The sequence below is a fragment of the Taudactylus pleione genome, unplaced genomic scaffold (assembly GCF_031769625.1).
Source record: "Taudactylus pleione unplaced genomic scaffold, aTauple2 ptg000624l, whole genome shotgun sequence".
Taxonomy (NCBI): Eukaryota; Metazoa; Chordata; class Amphibia; order Anura; family Myobatrachidae; genus Taudactylus; species Taudactylus pleione.
Window position 1 is genome coordinate 976,829 of NW_028285026.1, and position 19,841 is coordinate 996,669.

The 19,841-nt window shown below is 45.8% G+C and overlaps 1 protein-coding gene across 2 annotated transcripts; it reads left to right on the top strand.

Annotated features, from left to right (window-relative positions):
* The first annotated feature begins 1,114 nt into the window (after positions 1-1,114).
* On the top strand, positions 1,115-16,187 carry THUMPD3 (THUMP domain 3 tRNA guanosine methyltransferase). Of its 2 annotated transcripts, none has more exons than XM_088454624.1 (10): positions 1,115-1,229; positions 4,064-4,323; positions 5,281-5,358; positions 6,412-6,900; positions 11,335-11,465; positions 11,607-11,676; positions 12,434-12,549; positions 13,426-13,533; positions 13,655-13,778; positions 15,052-16,187. In XM_088454624.1, the coding sequence occupies exons 2-10, from the start codon at positions 4,090-4,092 to the stop codon at positions 15,226-15,228; spliced, it is 1,527 nt and encodes a 508-aa protein (XP_088310750.1). In that variant the 5' UTR covers positions 1,115-1,229; positions 4,064-4,089; the 3' UTR covers positions 15,229-16,187. The 2 variants fall into 2 exon arrangements, with proteins under 2 accessions (XP_088310750.1, XP_088310751.1); XM_088454625.1 differs by lacking the exon at positions 1,115-1,229 and adding an exon at positions 1,241-1,378.
* Positions 16,188-19,841: the final 3,654 nt, after the last annotated feature.

Here is a 19,841-nt window from a genome sequence, read left to right on the forward strand (position 1 = left end):
TTTCAGACAATGCATGTAGCCATAGGGATCATTAGGGGAGATGTATGAAGCCCAGAAGCGGTATCAGCGCACGTTATGTGCGCTGATACCGCTTCTCCCCGATGTATGATTGGGGGTCTGGGCGGTAAATGACAGAGGCGCTATGCGCCCGTCATTATCGGCGTTATCTACAAGATAGCAGCGCCGATAGCCTGGGATATGTATGAACGGTCAGATCGTCTGACCGTTCGGCCGGCTGTAGCTATCGTTATCGACAGCTACAGCCTGGCGCTAGCCTATCCCCACAGCAGGGACAGCGCTGTTCCTGCTGCTGTGCCTGCCGGCTCCACGCGGGGATCCCGCGCATGCTCAGTGGAGCCGGCTGGGACAGAGACACAGCGCGTCAGCACTAGGCTGATGCGCTGCTGTCTCTAACGGGTAGCGCCGGAGGGGGGAGTTAACGCTCCCCCTCTCCGGCCGATGAGATGTTCATACATCTCATCTGTAGTGCTTCCTGCTTCGCCTCGGTAAAGAGGCGAAGCGGGAAGCGTTATAGCGGCACGTTAAGTGCCGCTATAATACATCTACCCCATTGTGCCTTAAGTTATAACCAATGCTGGGGAATGATACTAATGATCCCATTTGGAATGTATACCTCTGTTTTTTTTTTGTATATATATCAGCTTCAAAGTGGGTGTAAGGAGCAATCAAGGAGATTGCTGGACTCTTCAGGGAGTCAGGGAGATTGCTGCTATTTCAGGGAGTTTCCCTGACAATCAGGGAGAGTTGGTAAGTATGAATAAAATATACTATAAAGCTGACTTGAAGCCAATGAGAAAAACGTTTTACGTCTCTTACATAGCTCAAAGATGAGACACAATGGAAGTGTGTGCCTAGAATAGTCTGTAATACTGGCAGACAGAAGCCTCTGATCCCGCATCTGTCTGTCTGGTAGAGAGCTCAACTCCAATGAAATACTCCAATGAGCATAGCGCCATCTAGCGGCTGCTGCTCACCACTGCAGGCAAACAGTACTGCAACAACACAGCGCCATCTCGCAGCTGCCACGCACCGCTGCAGGCGAACAGCACAGCCATACTGTGTAGCAGACAGTGCCATCTAGCGGCCACACATCGATTGTATCGGCTGTGCCACCATCTCCCAGCCCCAAAGCGGATCGCCGAGTCGTCGATGGCTGTCATGTCTGCACCCTGCGAGCACGCTGACTGATCAGACAGGATCCTCCCCTGGTAGGAACACGGGGCCTTATAATCGCATAAACCATCTTTATATACGGTGTGGTCTGTTTCCAGGGTACTCAGTGACTAGACCAGGCCCATAGCCCTGATAGTTGAGATCTGTCTGCTGTCTCATAGATGCAACAGTCCCTACTTCACAGGTTTGTCCCTGTCTTTCAATGCTGATCACCTGCAGTCATCTGTATCTGCATTCTAGCTGTAATTCCCATTCTGCATTCCTTACCCCATTGGCTTATACATTAGTCTGTGTGATTAAAATGCTAATAATTCTGCTAGGTAATATAGTAAATGTTCCCGGGTGGGTATTGTAGTCCCCCTGGGTGCCTTTAAAATGTTGCTAGCTACGGTCTCTATGGAGTAAATATGTAGCAATAGGGATTGGCTGCACTCAGTGAACTTGCAATCAGCAGTATAAAGAAAACAGTTTGAATCAACGTTTCAGAATTGAATCTGGTACTTCCTCATCTTTGCGGCCCCTGCTGGAGGCGCTGGTTACACTACTTACGTATCTTCCCTTGTCAGTGAAGATACGAAAGTGGCGTAAAGATCAGCCAGTGTCCAACGTCATTCCCTACCATTCAAGTGGGCATGGAGGGGGAATATATCCATGTGGCGAGCGAAGTGAGCCACCGTGCCCGCAGCGTGGCGAGCAAAGCGAGCCTGCAAGGGGCCGAATGGTATTTCCTCATTACGCTACTTACGTATCTTCACTGACTAGTGAAGATACGTAAGTAGCGTAACCAGCGCCTCCAGCAGGGGGCCGCAAAGATGAGAAAGTACCTTTTAATCTTTCGTCAGGACGAAAGATTAAATTCTGAAACGTTAATTCAAACTGTTGTGGCGAACAGTTTCCTTTATACTGCTGATTGCAAGTCCACTGAGTGCCACCGATCCCTATTGCTATACTTATCTTCACGAAGGGCACCGCGTGGCACATTACCTGCATTGGAAATTGCACGAGTGCCAGATAAGAATCGTTATATATATATATTCTATCTTTTAAAATTTTTTATTTATTTATTAACAATTTCTTATATAGTTCAACATATTCCATTGCACTTCATAATTGGAAACATTAATAGAACACAACTGGGTTATAACAGACAGACATAGAGGTAGGAGGGCCCTGCTTACAATCTATAGGGAAATAGGCATTGATACACAAGGACAGGTGCTACCTATTGCCTTTATGGTCCAGTCAGGTTGCAGAGTTTCTTGGTGGGCTGCATGATCCAGTCACACAGGAATGTCAGCAGGATGTGAGAGAAAGACTATGGGCAAAATTTACTAAGCGACGGGTTCTAAACCCCGGCGGTTTTGCTTTCTGCAGATTTACTAAGGCCAAAACCGCTGCAAAACCGCCGTCACATTTTAGAATAGAATAGAACAGGGCTGTCATTTACAAACCGCTGCAAAACCGCCACCAAACCACCGGAGTTCAGAACAGAACAGAAACCGCCACCAAACCGCCTGGGTTTAGAACCCACCGCTTAGTAAATTTTGCCCTATGTGTGAGGTTGTGTGTGTGGACTGTGAGACGGGATGTAATTAGAAATGGAAGCTATGAAGGTTATGTGGGCGGTTCTGGTTTCTCGTATTTGTTTTATCGGTGCAGGTTTCTCTGTCAACTAAGCCGTCCATTGTCAGCCATTAAGGTTGGGCTATAGTCCTGACCTGTTCACTACAAGGGAAACAGTATGTTTGACCGCCGGACGTGAGCCCGGCGGTTCAAATTCCGACGCCGGCAGCCCGATGGAGGAGATCCCAAAGCGGAGTTAAGTTTACTATTCCTAACCCTTTCCCCCCCCTAACCCACCTTTAGGGGTGCCTAACCCTAACCTCTCCCCGTTGGTGCCTAAACTAACCCCTCCTCCCCTCACCCTAACCCTCCTGGGAGGGTGCCTAACCCTAACCTCCCACCGTTAGTGCCTAAACCTAACCCCCCTAGCCTAATCCTCCCCGGGGTAGTGCCTAATCCTAAATCCCCCCGGGGGGGTCCCTAAACCTAACCTCCCCATCCCCGGCTATGTGGATACTTACCCCCGGCGTTGGACGATCGGTCCGGCGTCCTGTCGGAGTTCCGGCCCCGGGATTAACATAGGCGTCAGTATTTCGACGCCTATGTTAGATCCCTTGCCGGGATTACACTGTCGGTGTTGAGACCGGCGGCCACGCGTCCGCCGGTCTCATAACTACATACCGCTTCAAGATAGGGACACAACCGGTGGGCCAGAACCACGGTATGGGGTCCCTTCATCTGTATTTGAAGTCTTATGGTTATGGAACATGCAACATATTCTATCGGGACTACGTTATGTGACCGAGAGCGATGTGACACTGACACTAGGGGTCCGAGTCGCACGTAACCCAGTCACAATTCTGGACGCCTACAGCGTTTGCGAGTCCTATGTGATCGCAACGCACCATCCCCAGCACTCCGGCCACGAGAACCGCCATCACTGTCAGTGGCACTTACACCTGTCCTAAGCTAGGTGCAGAAAGATACCACTGAGATTGATTTGCGCTGTGGGCACCAAGTAACGGTCGTTCAGCCACAGCTAAGAAAACCCCAAGAGGCGTACGAGACCGAATCGCTCATAGGCGCTTAAAGATGCGTATGCAGCCCGTGACGCCCAAGCAGTCTGCCAAATATTGCTAGATGCGCCCGCATTCGGATTTAGAATCGAATAACAAAATGGCTGAGAAGACGTCTCTAGAACCTTTGATGAATACGGTGCAGCAATGATTGTGACGCACTTTCTGTCACTGTTCTTTATATGATTTGTGTCACTTTATTTTTTTTTACATTTGGTATTTTTATACAGATTTGCTGAGTCTCTACGCTGCCGTCATGTCTGACGTTGACGTGGTGGCAGACATCTTAACGGAGGCCACTCTGGAAGACCATGTGCCTAGTGATGTGATGCCCTCTAAGAGTCCGCTGGTGACCATTGGAGCCACCGTGCCAACAGGGTTTGAATTCACAGCAGCAGCTGAAGTAGAGGAGAAGCTGGGCTGTCGCTGCGTAATCAGCAAAGATCGCGGCAAAATCTACTTTGACATCAATGCAAACATCCTGTCAGAGGTGAGAGCGTGACGGTAAACCGGGAACGACCTCTAAACGGCAGCTCTTACAGCCGTAGCAGCAAAGGACACAGTGACCTTGCTTTAGTCTTCTAGCACCCTGCACCTGTCACGACCCCTGCAGTTCCTCTGTCCTGCTGGGAGCGTCACACTATGCTCTGGTGTTTCTAGCACACACTGGTATGTATATCAAGAGTTTCTGGCATCAGCTGAGTGTGCTAGAAGCACCAGAGCATAGAGCGACACCCAAGAAGGGAAGAAGAACTACAGGGGTTGTGACAGGAATGAAGACTATTGCTGTCAGTGATAAGTATTGAGTCTGGTAGGATAATGTGTGTGAGCCCTCCAATCAGTGCAGCCAGTATAACAATCTTTCAGCCAATCACTAAGATCCATATCCGGGTTATACCCAGGGGTTCTCAGTGACGGCTGATGAGTGACACTTGGAAGCAGCCTGCAGGAGGCGATAGGGAGTCATTCCCATAATTAGGTATAAAACTTATAGAATTGTTTCTATTCCACTAATCCCTTCAGTCCCAGGACTGGTGACACCATGTTTCTCAGCAGCTCTCGTTGAAGGAGATGGGACATGTATATAAACACATCAGGTATATCATGGACCTTATTTAGATCATTTATATACAGACTTTGATACATATGTTGTCCGGTAATGAGCTTAGTGCTGTGTCCGTGTTGTGTGTGTGTATAGGAGACAGACCATCAGAGCTACTGTGAAGCTGGGTTTAAATGTCCCAGTTTGTGATCAAAATTAGGGTCATAATTGAGTTAGGGGTGTTACGCCATTCCATTCTGCATCGCCGCGTTTTCCTCGTACCCCATAGCCGTGCACAGAGCGTCGGCGATGTAGAGGGCACCATAATGGGCAAATATATCTGCATGGGGTACGCTGTACATCGCCGCAGAGCATCGCCTCTGAATCCCCTCATTTATTTTCCAGGTTCACCGTCTGAGGTCAGTGGACAATCTGTTCGTTGTAGTTGAAGAGTTCACAGACTTCCCGTTCAAAGAATCAAAGGTCAGTTCCAATGGTGGAGCGTCGCTCCCTACCATTTGTCCGTACGCTGGCTGACCTCTGAGTGCAGGCTATGTACAGGGGAACAAGCTTAGCTGGGCACAGGACCCTCTTAATCTGATCCCTATTATTGATAACCACAAGACAGAGAGAGTTCTAAAAGTGTGGTGCTTAGTCCTAAACTCTGGTACATGCCAGGAGACAGCAGATGCAGTGTAATAGCAATGTCGGTATGATATGATATCTAGGAAACATACAGCAATACCACAACTATCCCTGTGTGCGCCTCCCGGCTATTCTCTGCACAGGTGTCGGCCATTCGGCATTGGAACGAACCAATTATTAGATTCCCATCCCTACTGCACCAACACTAAAATACATCTGATGTCACATAGCAGCCCCGCCCCCATTCTATGCTAATTAGGGGTTGTTTGTGGGAGGAGTCTGGCGTTCCCAGAAACGCAGCACATCCATACTATAGCTATAGGGCCTGATTCTGAGTTGTGTGCCCGCGGGCACGGATCTGTGTACTGCGCATGTGTCTGAGAAAGAAATCGACGACAGCGCACGCCCTCGGAGGCGACGTATGCACACGGACGGAGATTGAAAGTGCAGAAGGATTGATCGGTCTGGCGAGGTAGCGCTCTTTCAGTGCAATGGCCTGGACGGCGACCATGCAGGCGTGACGGCACTGATCCGTCTCGCGGGCGCGTCTGCCGGCTTCCGTGCTCGATCGTAACGTATTTACGGAGATGGGACTACGGCTTTAGACGTTTTTTTTTTTTTGCGCCCAGCAATGGGGTGGGCGCAAGTCCAGGTACTATTGACGTACGAACAGCGGGCAGGATGGGCTTCCGCATGCAGACACACATATTTGGCGCACGCGTGTGGATTCGCACATTAGCACTAGGTAGCACGCAGGCAGCCGCAGGTGTACAGAAAAGCGACCCGGCGCGGATGCTTCCAACTCAGAGTCAGGCCCACAATGAGCTATGAGTGAAGCTGAGGTGAAATGTTTCTCCTGCACGTTGCTAACGTTACCCGGTGCCTCCGCAGGAAGCCGCGCTGCAGGATCTCCAGGAACTGGCTGCAAAGCTGTCCTGGGACACAGCCCTGAGGACCTGGGAACTGAACAACAACCTGAAAAAGAAGAAGCGGAGGAAGAAAGCCGGCAATATCGGCAAGGAGAGGAAACCGCCGGCAGCGTCATCTGAGACGCCAGGAGAGGGCGGGACGGAGGAGGCTAGCGAGCAGCCGATGGTGTCCCCACCGGGGCAGGAGGAGCCTGGGCACGCTGACAGTCAGACAGGGTATAGTTCAGACTTGTCCTCGGTTCCACCGCCTGACAATGTACCCACCGTAGGCAACGACTCGGAGAGCGGCGAATCGGGCACTGACGCCTCTAACGTCTTAAGATTCCGTGTCACTTGCAACCGCGCCGGGGACAAACACAGCTTCACGTCCAATGACGCCGCCAGAGACTTCGGAGGGGCCGTCCAAGAGCATTTCCAGTGGAAGGCCGATATGACCAACTTCGATGTAGAGGTACGTACGGTGCAGCCAGCCACCTGCTATACTGGTTATACGTCAGCACAGCTGGGTACAATAAATGGCTAAATTTAAACACATGGTAGGTATGAAGTATCTTGACCATAGAGCTTACAATCAAATATGAGGACAACGGATGAGATAAACTAGACCTTTCTTTCAAACCTGGCCGACCCTGCTTAATATTTCTTCTCACACTGATTGGTTACATAAATGTCTGAGGTGACATGTTCTAGCGCCAGGCTGCAGTGTCCGGGCATCTGCACCAGTTCAGCTTCTATGGACATAACTGACAAAGGGGTCTATTCACTAAGCCTTGGATGTAGTTAAAGTGGACTGAGATAAAGTTCCAACTGTCATTTGTGACAAGGCAGTTAGGAGCTGATTGGTTGGTACTTTATCTCAATCCAAAGCTTAGTAAACTGCCCATATATATACAGTCAGGTGCATAAATATTGGGACATTGACAGAATTTTCATATTTTGGCCTCTATTCACCACCACAATGGCTTTGAAATGAAACAAACAAGATGTGCTTTACCTGCAGACTTTCAGATTTAATTTGAGGGTAATTACATCCAAATCAGGTGAACGGTGTAGGAATTACAACGGTTTCTATATGTGCCTCCCACTTTTTAAGGGGCCAAAAGTAATGGGACAAACTAAACAATCCTAAATCTAACTTTCACTTTTTATACTTCGTTGAAAATCCTTTGCCGGCAATTACAGCCTGAAGTCTGGAACGCATAGACATCACCAGACGCTTGGTTTCATCCCTGGTGATGCTCTGCCAGGCCTCTACTGCAAATGTCTTCAGTTCCTGCTTGTTCTTGGGGCATTTTCCCTTCAGTTTTGTCTTCATCAAGTGAAATGCATGCTCAATCGGATTCAGGTCAGGGGATTGACTTGGCCATTGCATAACATTCCACTTTTTAGCCTTAAAATACTCTTTGGTTGCTTTTGCAGTATGCTTCGGGTCATTGTCCATCTGCACTGTGAAGCGCCGTCCAATGAGTTCTGAAGCATTTGACTGAATATGAGCATATAATATTGCACGAAACACTTCAGAATTCATTTTGCTGCTTTTGTCAGAAGTCACATCATCAATAAATACAAGGGAACCAGTTCCATTGGCAGCCATACATGCCCACACCATGACACTACCACCACCATGCTTCACTGATGAGGTGGTATGTTTTGGATCATGAGCAGTTCCTTTCCTTCTCCATACTCTTCTCTTCCCATCACTCTGGTACAAGTTGATCTTTGTCTCATCTGTCCATAGGATGTTGTTCCAGAACTGTAATGGCTTTTTAGATGTTGTTTGGCAAACTCTAATCTGGTCTTCCTGTTTTTGTGGCTCACCAATGGTTTGCATCTTGTGGTGAACCCTCTATATTCACTCTTGTGAAGTCTTCTCTTGATTGTTGACTTTGACACATATACACCTACCTCCTGGAGAGTGTTCTTGATTTGGCCAACTGTTGTGAAGGGGTTTTTCTTCACCAGGGAAATAATTCTTCTGTCATCCACCACAGTTGTTTTCCGTGGTCTTCCGGGTCTTTTGGTGTTGCTGAGCTCTCCGGTGCATTCTTTCTTTTTAAGAATGTTCCAAACAGTTGATTTGGCCACACCTAATGTTTTTGCTATCTCTCTGATGGGTTTGTTTTGATGTTTCAGCCTAATGATGGCTTGCTTCACTGATAGTGACAGCTCTTTGGATCTCATATTGAGAGTCGACAGCAACTGATTCCAAATGCAAATGTCACACCAAGAATCAACTCCAGACCTTTTACCTGCTTAATTGATAATGAAATAATGAGGGAATAGCCCACACCTGTCCATGAAATAGCTTTTGAGTTGATAGTCCAATTACTTTTGGCCCCTTAAAAAGTGGGAGGCACATATAGAAACCGTTGTAATTCCTACACCGTTCACCTGATTTGGATGTAATTACCCTCAAATTAAATCTGAAAGTCTGCAGGTAAAGCATCATCTTGTTTGTTTCATTTCAAAGCCATTGTGGTGGTGAATAGAGGCCAAAATATGAAAATTCTGTCAATGTCCCAATATTTATGCACCTGACTATATATATATATATATATATATATATATATATATATATATATATATATATACACACATATATACATATATTACACATACAGTCAGGAATGTTATGCAATGGCCAAGTCAATCCCCTGACCTGAATCCAATTGAGCATGCATTTCACTTGATGAAGACAAAACTGAAGGGAAAATGCCCCAAGAACAAGCAGGAACTGAAGACATTTGCAGTAGAGGCCTGGCAGAGCATCACCTGGGATGAAACCCAGCGTCTGGTGATGTCTATGCGTTCCAGACTTCAGGCTGTAATTGCCTGCAAAGGATTTGCAACAAAGTATTAAAAAGTGAAAGTTAGATTTAGGATTGTTTAGTTTGTCCCATTACTTTTGGCACCTTAAAAAGTGGGAGGCACATATAGAAACCGCTGTAATTCCTACACCGTTCACCTGATTTGGATGTAATTACCCTCAAATTAAATCTGAAAGTCTGCAGGTAAAGCACATCTTGTTTGTTTCATTTCATTTCAATGATAAAACTCGTCGTGTATGATAAATGGTGCTCCAGCCAATCAGCTCCCAACATTTTTTAGACAGATGACAGTCGGGAGCTGATTGGCTGAAGCACAAATTATACATATCAAGTTTCATCACTCGTTGTGAATGATAAAACTTGTTGATAAATGTGGCCCTTAGGAAGCTGAGACAGAATATATATATATATTAAATTTTTTCTGACACATTCAATTCGTCTTGTACCCTGAGTTATGTCTTCCCAAAAATCCCCCATAGACTACAGCAGAAAAGTGGTCCTAACTGAGAGTGTCAGAAAAAACTGACAGTAGGAACTTTAGATTGTTTCCAAATCCTAATTTTTATTTATTTTTTACCCTGAAATTTGGCATGTGGCACCGAGTGATAGTTCTACCTGCCCATGCCAAACTTCAGCTCAGTACGTCCAAAACCTTTTGAGGTGTAGCCCCTCAAACACCATTCTCTATGGGAGAATTCTTTTTTTTTTGGATTCAGCCTTAATATAAGGGCACGACTGTGCCCTTATAATATACAGGGGCAGTGATATGATGTGAGGAGGGGAATGGAGGCAGCAGGAAGCCACAGACTGAGAGTTATATAGGGGGAGGAGCTGGGTCCCCCAGCAGCACAGAGTATATCAGGAGATGAATGATGTGTCAGTGAGGACAGGGCTACATGTGACAGGGGCAGTAACATGATGTGAGGAGGGGAATGGAGGCAGCAGGAAGTCACAGACAGAGTTATATAGTGGGAGTAGCAGGGTCCCCCAGCAGCACAGAGTATATTAGGAGATGAGTGATGTGTCAGTGAGGACAGGGCTGCATGTGACAGGGGCAGTGACAGGATGTGAGGAGGGGAATGGAGGCAGCAGGAAGCCACAGACTGACAGTTATATAGTGGGAGTAGCAGGGTCCCCCAGCAGCACAGAGTATATCAGGAGATGAATTATGTGTCAGTGAGGACAGGGCTGCATGTGACAGGGGCAGTGACAGGATGTGAGGAGGGGAATGGAGGCAGCAGGAAGCCACAGACTGACAGTTATATAGTGGGAGGAGCAGGGTCCTCAATAGTCACAGACCAAGGGCCTGATTCATTGGTGGAAGCTAATGCAGCTGGGACTTTTTCCACAGTGTGTATTTATAGATACAGAGATTTCTACCAGCTACGGCTTTAATCTGCCGCTTTTCGTATGGCGGCGCAAAATGCTCATCTAAACATGGGGGCCGAAATCAGTGCAACTGCGGAAAAAGCTGCAGTCACTGACCACGTCACATCTGCGTCTGGCTAGCCACACCCCTGTTACCACCCAGGAACGCCTGCTGAATACGCCTCTCCCTGCGTACAAATTAGTTCTGAGATTTTTGGCGGCATTCAATGGGACATATGCGCAGTGCATGCGGAGACTGAAAAAATTGTCCACTTGCGTCCGACATCAACACTGCGGCTACCTCTGAATCAGGCCCTGATAGTTATATAGTGGAAGGTGCAGGGTCCTCTAACAGCACCGAGTAGTTACGTGCACTTCCTGTCACACTGATGTGGGAAGATTGTTGTGTGAAATGCATCTATGTGAGGTAAAGTCCAAATATATGTTTGCCATCTATAACATCAAAGTAAAATGTTGGTTATATATTAGTTGACACTGGGTATCTGGCTTCTTTTATTTATTTAGTTCTGATTTAGAAGATGAGGTCCATGGCCTCCTGCTACAGTCGGTGTGTTAGTTCTTAGTGACTTGGCTGACTTCAAAATGGCCACCGTACCTCATACTGTACCACTGGTAGTTCCCGCTCTTTTCCTTTGTGGTGTTTAATTTCTGCTCTAATCTGCTTCCAGGTTCTCCTGAACATCAGTTACAATGAGATGTTGGTGGGAATCGCCCTGACCGAGGAAAGTCTGCACCGCAGGAATATCACCCATTTCGGCCCCACTACCCTGCGATCCACCTTGGCTTACGGGATGCTCAGGTGCGCTGACTACAACCTCCTGTAGGGTTTATTCCCTTTCCTGTCTTGAAAGTTAAAGGTGGCCATTCATTTCACAGCGATTGATCTGCCTCCGGGGTGTCTTCATTCTTTCACTACACTGTTTCCTTCTTTGTTCTCCAGGCTCTGCGACCTGGAACCGTCAGATGTTGTCATCGATCCAATGTGTGGAACTGGAGCCATCCCCATTGAGGTAAACGCTGAGCTCATTCACCCTTTGCTGAATGGAACTGATTTAAAAAAAAAAATCGGGATGTGGTGAAAAGTATTAATGTCCACCTGTTGCCTGCGCACAGAGGAGGCAGCCATCTTGTTCCCTGAGCCCAGAGTCACACGAATGTCAGCTATCTATTCCGCTTGAACTAATGAGATTATTCCAGTTATGTCACAAGATCCTAGTGAATTGATTGGCTGCATTCTCAGGAATATTGAGTCAGCCAACAAAATGGCTGCCTCTGCTGTGTGTAGGTGACCGGAACCCTTTAAATAAAAAATAGGGGACATTTATGAAACCTATTCTATAGGTGACTGTCTAGAAAAGACGTTTCCACACACAGTAGCCAATCAGTGATTTGCTTAAATTTTCAGATCAACAGTCGTGTGGGTTGCTATTGTCTCTAGAAAGGTTTTTATTTATAAGTGTCTTTCTATACATTTTGTATGTTTTATTGACTTAAACAAATGCACGTATATATTTTTATTTTCTCAGGTTTATAGAAGTTCAGTTAATAGGGGCAAAATGATCGGTCTGTCATATTAACTCAGCCGGGGATGTATTATGGAAGGCTCTGCTTGTTTATATGTGTAGGACTGGATTGTTCTTTGTCCAGACTGAACTTACTAGAGCAATAACGGAGCATTAAATTGTTGTTTTATATTTGTGACATTTTCCAATAAACCACACAGTTTGACTGCAGCATTGTGGCCCATTGTGCTGTGTCTTCTCGCAGGGTGTGAGTGAGTGGCCCAGCTGTTTCTTCATCGCTGGCGATAATAACCTGAACGCAGTGAACAGAACCGCCAGCAACATCTGCTCCTTACTGAGAAAGCAGCAGAGCCCAGAGAGGTGACTGAGCCCCACGCTGAGGGATACATTTCTGCTCCAGTCCATTGCACACACACCTCTACTATATGTCACGAATAGTCGTCACTTACTCTGATTTAATCTCTGCACCATTGCTATAAATGGGGGCTCCAGCCTGTCTTCATTATAGGAGCCATTTTACTGGAGACCATTGAAGAATCTCCTGTGAATCTTTGTCATTGGGAAAATGGCCTTTGTTATGGGTCTGTGTATAGAACACTGAGGACATTAATGAAAATTGATGCACAGCAAATCAGGTTTATCCCAATTACTGAACAACACCTGAGTATGAGCCAAATTCACTGATTACCAGGAGGGCCCCAAGCAAAGCTGCTCGCTATAAATAGATATAAAAGCTTATCGTCTGCATTCAGAACAAACATTTCCACAAGTCTCATTTGAACATGCCATGAGCTCCATTCAGCTGCCATGTGCTTTGTGCCAGTGTTGATAATGGGCACCAGTTGCTCTCCTAGTACGAAAGTTGGCGTCCAGCCATTAGAACTCAGTAATGCCTGGGGACAGGAGCATAAACTTTAACCCATGTGTAAAACTTGGCCACTACCAGTCATTGCACCGCACGGTTAGCGATACCCAACAAAACCGAAGGCTTTGGCTGCTTCGACTCTGGTGCCAATTTCATTGTTAAAGCTTTCCGGCCCAGCTTATTAATGCAGAATGTAACAGAATTTAGGTTAAAACTTTGGTCCAAATGTTTATGCCTGTGGTAAGCACAAGTCACACAATGAAAAGAAAATGTCTGGCTGAGAGGGCCGTGGGGCAGAATTGCGCCTTTCCACCATTTTAGAAAACAAAAAAACTACTTCTAATTGACATTTCTCTCTTGTGTCTATACAGCGCCCCCCAGGGGCTTCCAATAGATTCTGCACATTGGGACATATCTAGGTTGCCTTTGAGGAGTGGGAGCGTGGATGTTATCATTACAGACATGCCATTTGGGAAGAGGTGAGACTGATACGAGGCGATTACTGAACGCCCGTAATACAGACAGAACACGTAGAATGAAGCAGTAACCAGGTCTTCCCCACTCAGTTCCCTCACTAACGGTTCTCTGTATTCCACACAGAATTGGGTCAAAGAAGAAGAATTGGGACCTCTACCCGGCCTGTCTGCGAGAGATGAGCCGCGTGTGCCGGGCCGGTACAGGCAGAGCCGTTCTCCTGACACATGATAGAAAATGCTTCATCAAGGTTAATAATTGGATATAACCATATACTTTTCTCCTCAGTATGACTTAAGCATTTAATAAGACCTATTACCATTGGGCAGAGATTATTTATTTCATTAACTTGATCGTAATAAGCGTTTCACTTTTCCCTTCCCCATGACTGGTAGAGCTTTCAGCCAATAGAGTGACTGACATGCTAATATGTGGCTAATCTGCTAATTTTGCTGTCTCCATTTTTATTTTTGACAGTGGTAGGGGCCCGATAAACTTTTTACTGTCCAGTATGGTGTTTCCAAAACTCGGTCCTCGAAGCACCCTAACAGTCCAGGTTTTAAGGATATCCATGTTTTAATCAACTGCACGCCAGCATGTATATCCTTAAAACGTGGCACTATTAGCTATTAGGGTGCTTTGAGGATTGAGGGCCTGATTCAGACTCGCTCGCAAGCGCATTGCGATCGCAAGCGGGTTGATGGTGGCCCAGTGCGCACGCGCGAGCCCCGGAGCGAGCGCAAAAAGCGCTCGCTCCGGGACTCACTACAAAAGGGGCGGATGTTGATCGACAGCTCGCCCCATTTTATAGGCGTGGCGGGGGGGTGGCTTCACAAACGGAGACGTTCCCATGCGAACGCCTGCCGTTTGTGGGCGGCCCCACTGACATCACCAGTGAGTGTCAGTGAGAGAGCTTCCAGCTCTATTAGAGCCAGAAGCTCTCTGGGGCTTGCGGCCACGAGACCCTACCACAAGGGTCTCGTCGCAAGCCCGATGGTCGCGATGGTCTTGACCATCGTGACCATCATCCTGGCCGCTCGCTATAGCTGTGGGTGGTAACCCACAGCTATGTGAACGGCCAAGAGGCCGCAACTAAAAATACCTGCGCCCGCCCTGATTCAGAGCGAAACACAGATCTATTATTGCTGCTACTCTGCGATCATGCCATAAGCACAGACATGACCACTGACTGTTTCCATGTATAATCACTGCGAGGAGCACTGCTAAACAATTTAATATGGACCAATCACCAGGGACAGTGCGGGGAGAGCCATTAATAAGTATTAAATGTAATTTAGCATATTTTAGCCAGGAAGTTCCAACATCCAGGTAAAATAAAACCTTGGTGACAGATAAAGATGAGTGTTAAGCATATCGGATGGCCAATCCCATACCCGCCTGCCAGGTGTAGTGTTTTTATAGGTTGCGTTATAGATATAGCGTTTGCGCATATTGTATTGTAGGTGTTGGGTATTATGTCTATTGCTAGACTTGGCAATTTCACAGTCGTTATTTCCCTCCAGGCCTTGGCGAAGGCCGGACACCTCTGGAGGAAGATGCACACCGTCTGGGTAAATATCGGAGGCCTCCATGCGGGCGTTTACCTGCTGAAACGAACCGCTCTGGACCTGTCTGATTGTTCCAGCGGGAAGTTGGTGGAGAACCAGCCCCTCAGTCCTGATTCACCTGCCAAAGAGTAATAAGCCATCTATTCGGGATGTCCCTTCAGCAAAGGAACCCCGGCTAAGCGCTGAGACCTTTCCCGATAATACACTCTTCTGTTACATGTTATAGAAAGTTGGTTATTTAACCAGGTGATGGACAACCTTTCGCACTGAATTTCCCATGGTGTATACTGCATGCACTCCGCCAACGAGCAGGGTAAGGGTAGAAATGATAGTTACATCACGTATCAAAGTGGGCATTGGTAAATGGGCCTCGTACAGTAGAATAACATTTCTCCACCCTGACCACACCCCTAATATAGGGTAACCACACCCCCAAACGGAAAAGATTATTACACATCCTTAGTTTGTCAGTAGAGGATTATGGGACATAAAAGAAAACATTGGCCGCACTTTCTTATTTGAATCAGTATCTTCTAACTAAAACGACTGCTTAAAGTGTCAATGCTACAGGGAGCGGAGGCAGCCATTTTCATAGGCTGAGCCAATATTCATGAAAGCCTATTGATTCGCTTGGAAACGAGTGACATCATTTGAGGCACCAAGAGCCAGTGATGTCACTAGTGCATAGTGATTTCATAGGCTGCCGTCTTCTGTATATTGGCTCAGCCTATAAATTGGCTTCCCCCCCCCTTGTTAGTAGGTGACAGCAGGTCTAGTTTTGCTGAAGCCCAGCACGGAGATAGCTGATCATTACAGGATTTGTGTTTCCGTAACTGCTTGAGTGCCAAAGATTGCCCATCAATTATATTCCTGGTATTGTGGGGGTTCCCTGATTGTGTACACTGTTGTGTACCTCAGTTTGTTAGAAAAGTTCAAACCAAACGGTTTTCAAAGTTTTATTTTATTTATGTTTGAACACTGCCCTATGGTTTTGTCATATGTTCTAATATAGTCTATATGGCTAATTCCTTGAAATGATATATACAAATTATTGTTACTTACTTGGAATAAAGTTTTCCACGAGTTTGAAATTCTTGTCTTCACATCACTGGTGGCCGAATGGCTCTGTTAAGTCCTGTATAACAATCATCGCTGTCTAGTGACTGCATGGAGCTGGAACGATGGTGCTAACGGTCCCACACCGCACTACTCTCAGAGCTTGGGACAGTCAATGCCCCTTGCCATTAGGTCATATGGTGAGAAAGAGAGGAGTGAGACCATTGGGACCCTGGCGGATCCGGTGAATATTGTGTCACCAGTATATACAATTTTATTTATTAACCATTATATATGTGTGTATTCGTAGTCGGAAGGATTGTAAGGCCCCCGCTTTCACGGTCTGTATTCATACTGAAAATCAAGCAAGCTGTTGGCCTTCTGCTCCATGAGGGGGTTACTGTTTTCCCTGAGCACGCCCCAGGACACCGACTCTATGTTCTGACAGTTGTATCGCCCCAGCTAAATGCCCCTCCAGCCACCGTCCCTGGGACAGACTTATGATTCATTAAACAGATACATCTGGGAATTATTAGACAGATGTGAGTTAAAATTAAATAATTAAAAAAAAATAAAAAAATCTTCATTATACAGTATAACATGTAGCAAGCTTATAAACACTATAGCCCAGTGGTTCCCAAACTTTTTTGACTCACGGCGCCCTAGAGTATCAGAATTGTTTTCATGGCACCCCTAAGCCAAAAGTTTCTTATTGAGAAATTCTGAAAAAATAAATAAATTAAGTAAATTGTGCTTACTTGTCATCCTTCGGCTCAGTTATGTGGTGGTGGACAGGTTTGTCCCTCTGTTTGTCCACATATTTACATTACATTGACTATAAATAATTTGATTTGGTGCTAGACCACCAACCCGAGGCACCCCTGCAAGTGTCCTGAGGCACCCCAGGGTGCCATGGCACACAGTTTGGGAACCACTACCATAGCCAGTCAGTTTATTTGTTTTTGTTTTGTTTTTTTAATCAAGTCATTTTTATGAATTTTTTTTTTTTTTTAAATAAAAAATATATACAATAAAAAAAATAAAATAAAAATGCACAACCAAGGATCTGGGATGCAGTTTGTAGATATAGGTTTTATATTCCAGATTTGATTATTTATTCATGTATATATACAATTTTTATTTATTTTTATTTTGTTTGGTTATTTGTTAATGTATTGCTATAAACCAATAAAAATGTACTCAATTTATAAAAAAAAAAAAATGTATGACCAATATCATACAGCAATACATAAAAATCAATACAATAGTAGAGCAGCTGACATTCCAACAAGGAATAATATATTAATTTCACAGAACATAAACAGAATGTCAACATACACAATGTTAATCTTTGCATAGAATATAACCTAATGCAACTAAATCTACTTAAATATTTGTATGTGAACGGCTGACGGAGACACACAAAACATAAGAGATAAAGAACCATAGTCATTAGCGATCAGGGAGAGCATAGCGGGACTTCTGCCATAACTACCAAACTCTTATCAAATTTACTTGGACAGTTACGTTTCTGGTACATATAACGGTCACGAGATGTTGTAAAATTAACCAAAACCACCCAGGATGCAAAGGTGGGGGGATCAGAGGTCATCCACAGGCGGGCAATACACACCCTTGCCAAAGTTAAAAGGTTATTGACATATAATCTAAGAGAAACAGAAAGGGATTCCGCCAAATAAACAAATACGCGGATTCAATAAAGGTACATGGATACCCGTGTTTCGTACACCACCAACCATACTAGTCCAAAATAGAGCGATACAAGGATAGGACCAAAGGAGATGCCAGAAGTCAGCAGAAGGAGCAGAGCATTTAGGCAGGAGACCACGTCAGAACCACCAAACTCAAAAATTCTAAGCGGGATCCAGTAAGCCCTATGCAAAATATATCATTTTATCTGCTGAAATCTGACATAGGCTGTAGCATCCGAGGAGTCCCCATAACAACTTTCCAGTCATCGTCAGACAAGATACCCAAATCATTATCCCAACGGGTTCTAAGGTTAGTCAATCCCGCTTCACCCCTAGAAGATAGAAATAAGGAATAGGCCACAGAAACAGAAGGTACGCACCAGCAAACGCATTGGAGTCTCACAACAGTCTGTCAGGTTATTAGTGCTGTCATTTTCAATGAGGCTTCTGCCGTTGGCTCCGTTGGGCTCCCCGCTGACAGTCGCATGCATACAGGTTACATATGGTTTATGAGATGCTACCGGGGCCTCCTCATGGAAAGCCAGTGGAAATTGCAGACACAGCATTGACTGAACTATAAATTTCAGCTCAGGGATTACACCATAACTTATGTAACAATCACATTGCAGTCAGCATTGCTTTTCCATGTGACAGGTGATAGCATCTGAGTAATGTATGATATAAGCCACGGGGTTACAGGAAGACTGGTCAGCATGAATGCTCACATGGAGGCAATAGACTGGCAACTACAACAGCACAAGATGGCTGACACCAGTTAACCTAAAGCGCAGCTTCTAATAACATTCACAAATATACTTATAATGACAGTGGCGTAATTACAGGGTGCAAGGGGTGCGATTGCTATGGGGCCCGGCGGCTTAGGGGGCCCACCAGCCCAGCAAGCGTCTCCCTGCACCAACTGTAGCTGGTGCAACTGAGAACGCTGGTCTCTGAAGCGATCGGAGACTAAAGACACCTCTGATTGCCTCAGAGGTCAGCGTTTCCAGTGATGTAGTGTGCGGGTGACTTCATCACATCACCCAACATGTGAGGAGCCTGCGCGACTGCTGGATCCAGTTAGATCCAGTCAGCGGCGGGCACAGATGCCAGAGTGGCGATCGCTGAAGAGCGTGAAGACAGGTAAGTACTGCACAGCGGAGGGAGCATAGCATAAGGGGTGTTACCGGGGGCACAGCATGTGGGGCACTGCATAAGGGGCTTTAATACAGGGGGCATTGCATAATGGGCAAAACTACAGGGTGAATTGCATAATGGGCACTACTGCAGGGGGCATTGCATAAGGGACACTACTACAGGGGCACTGTATAGGTAGACCTATGGGGGCCCCAAATCTCTGGTTACGCCCCTGCTTATAAATGTCACAAATGTATCAGAACAGAAGATATAAGGTAAGTGTGGGAAGGTGGATGGGGTGTAATTGTGTCATAGATACAAGTTACCTTCCTATTTCGGCTGTGTCTGTTCCAGCAGTGATAGATATCACTTTATTTCTCTTGGAATACACAGATAATACCTTTATTTCGCTCTGAGACAAATGTAGAATCATAGCTACAATTAACGAATGAGCAATAAATCAAACAAACTCATAATTAAAGAATAGAGACTACACGTACGCTGCTAATGGTACCAACATAAAATACTGTAAAATCATGTTCTGCCACTACAATTAATGTCAGAAGTGTTTTTGTAGTAACGAGATAATGAGGTATTCTGGCTACTAAATATATGCAAACATATTCATTATGTGTATCATTAGAATTTACATACAAATCTGTGTTTGTAGAGTATAACTACTACCAATAACTAACATGAGACTTATCTGCACTATGGTAACTCCGCGTGTACCTGGCTTCTAGAGAGATATAACGTGGAGAATCTACCAATCAGCTTCTGTCGTGTATCCAGCACAGTCTATAACATGAAAGAAGCTGATTGGTTGCCTTGTGCAACTTCTCC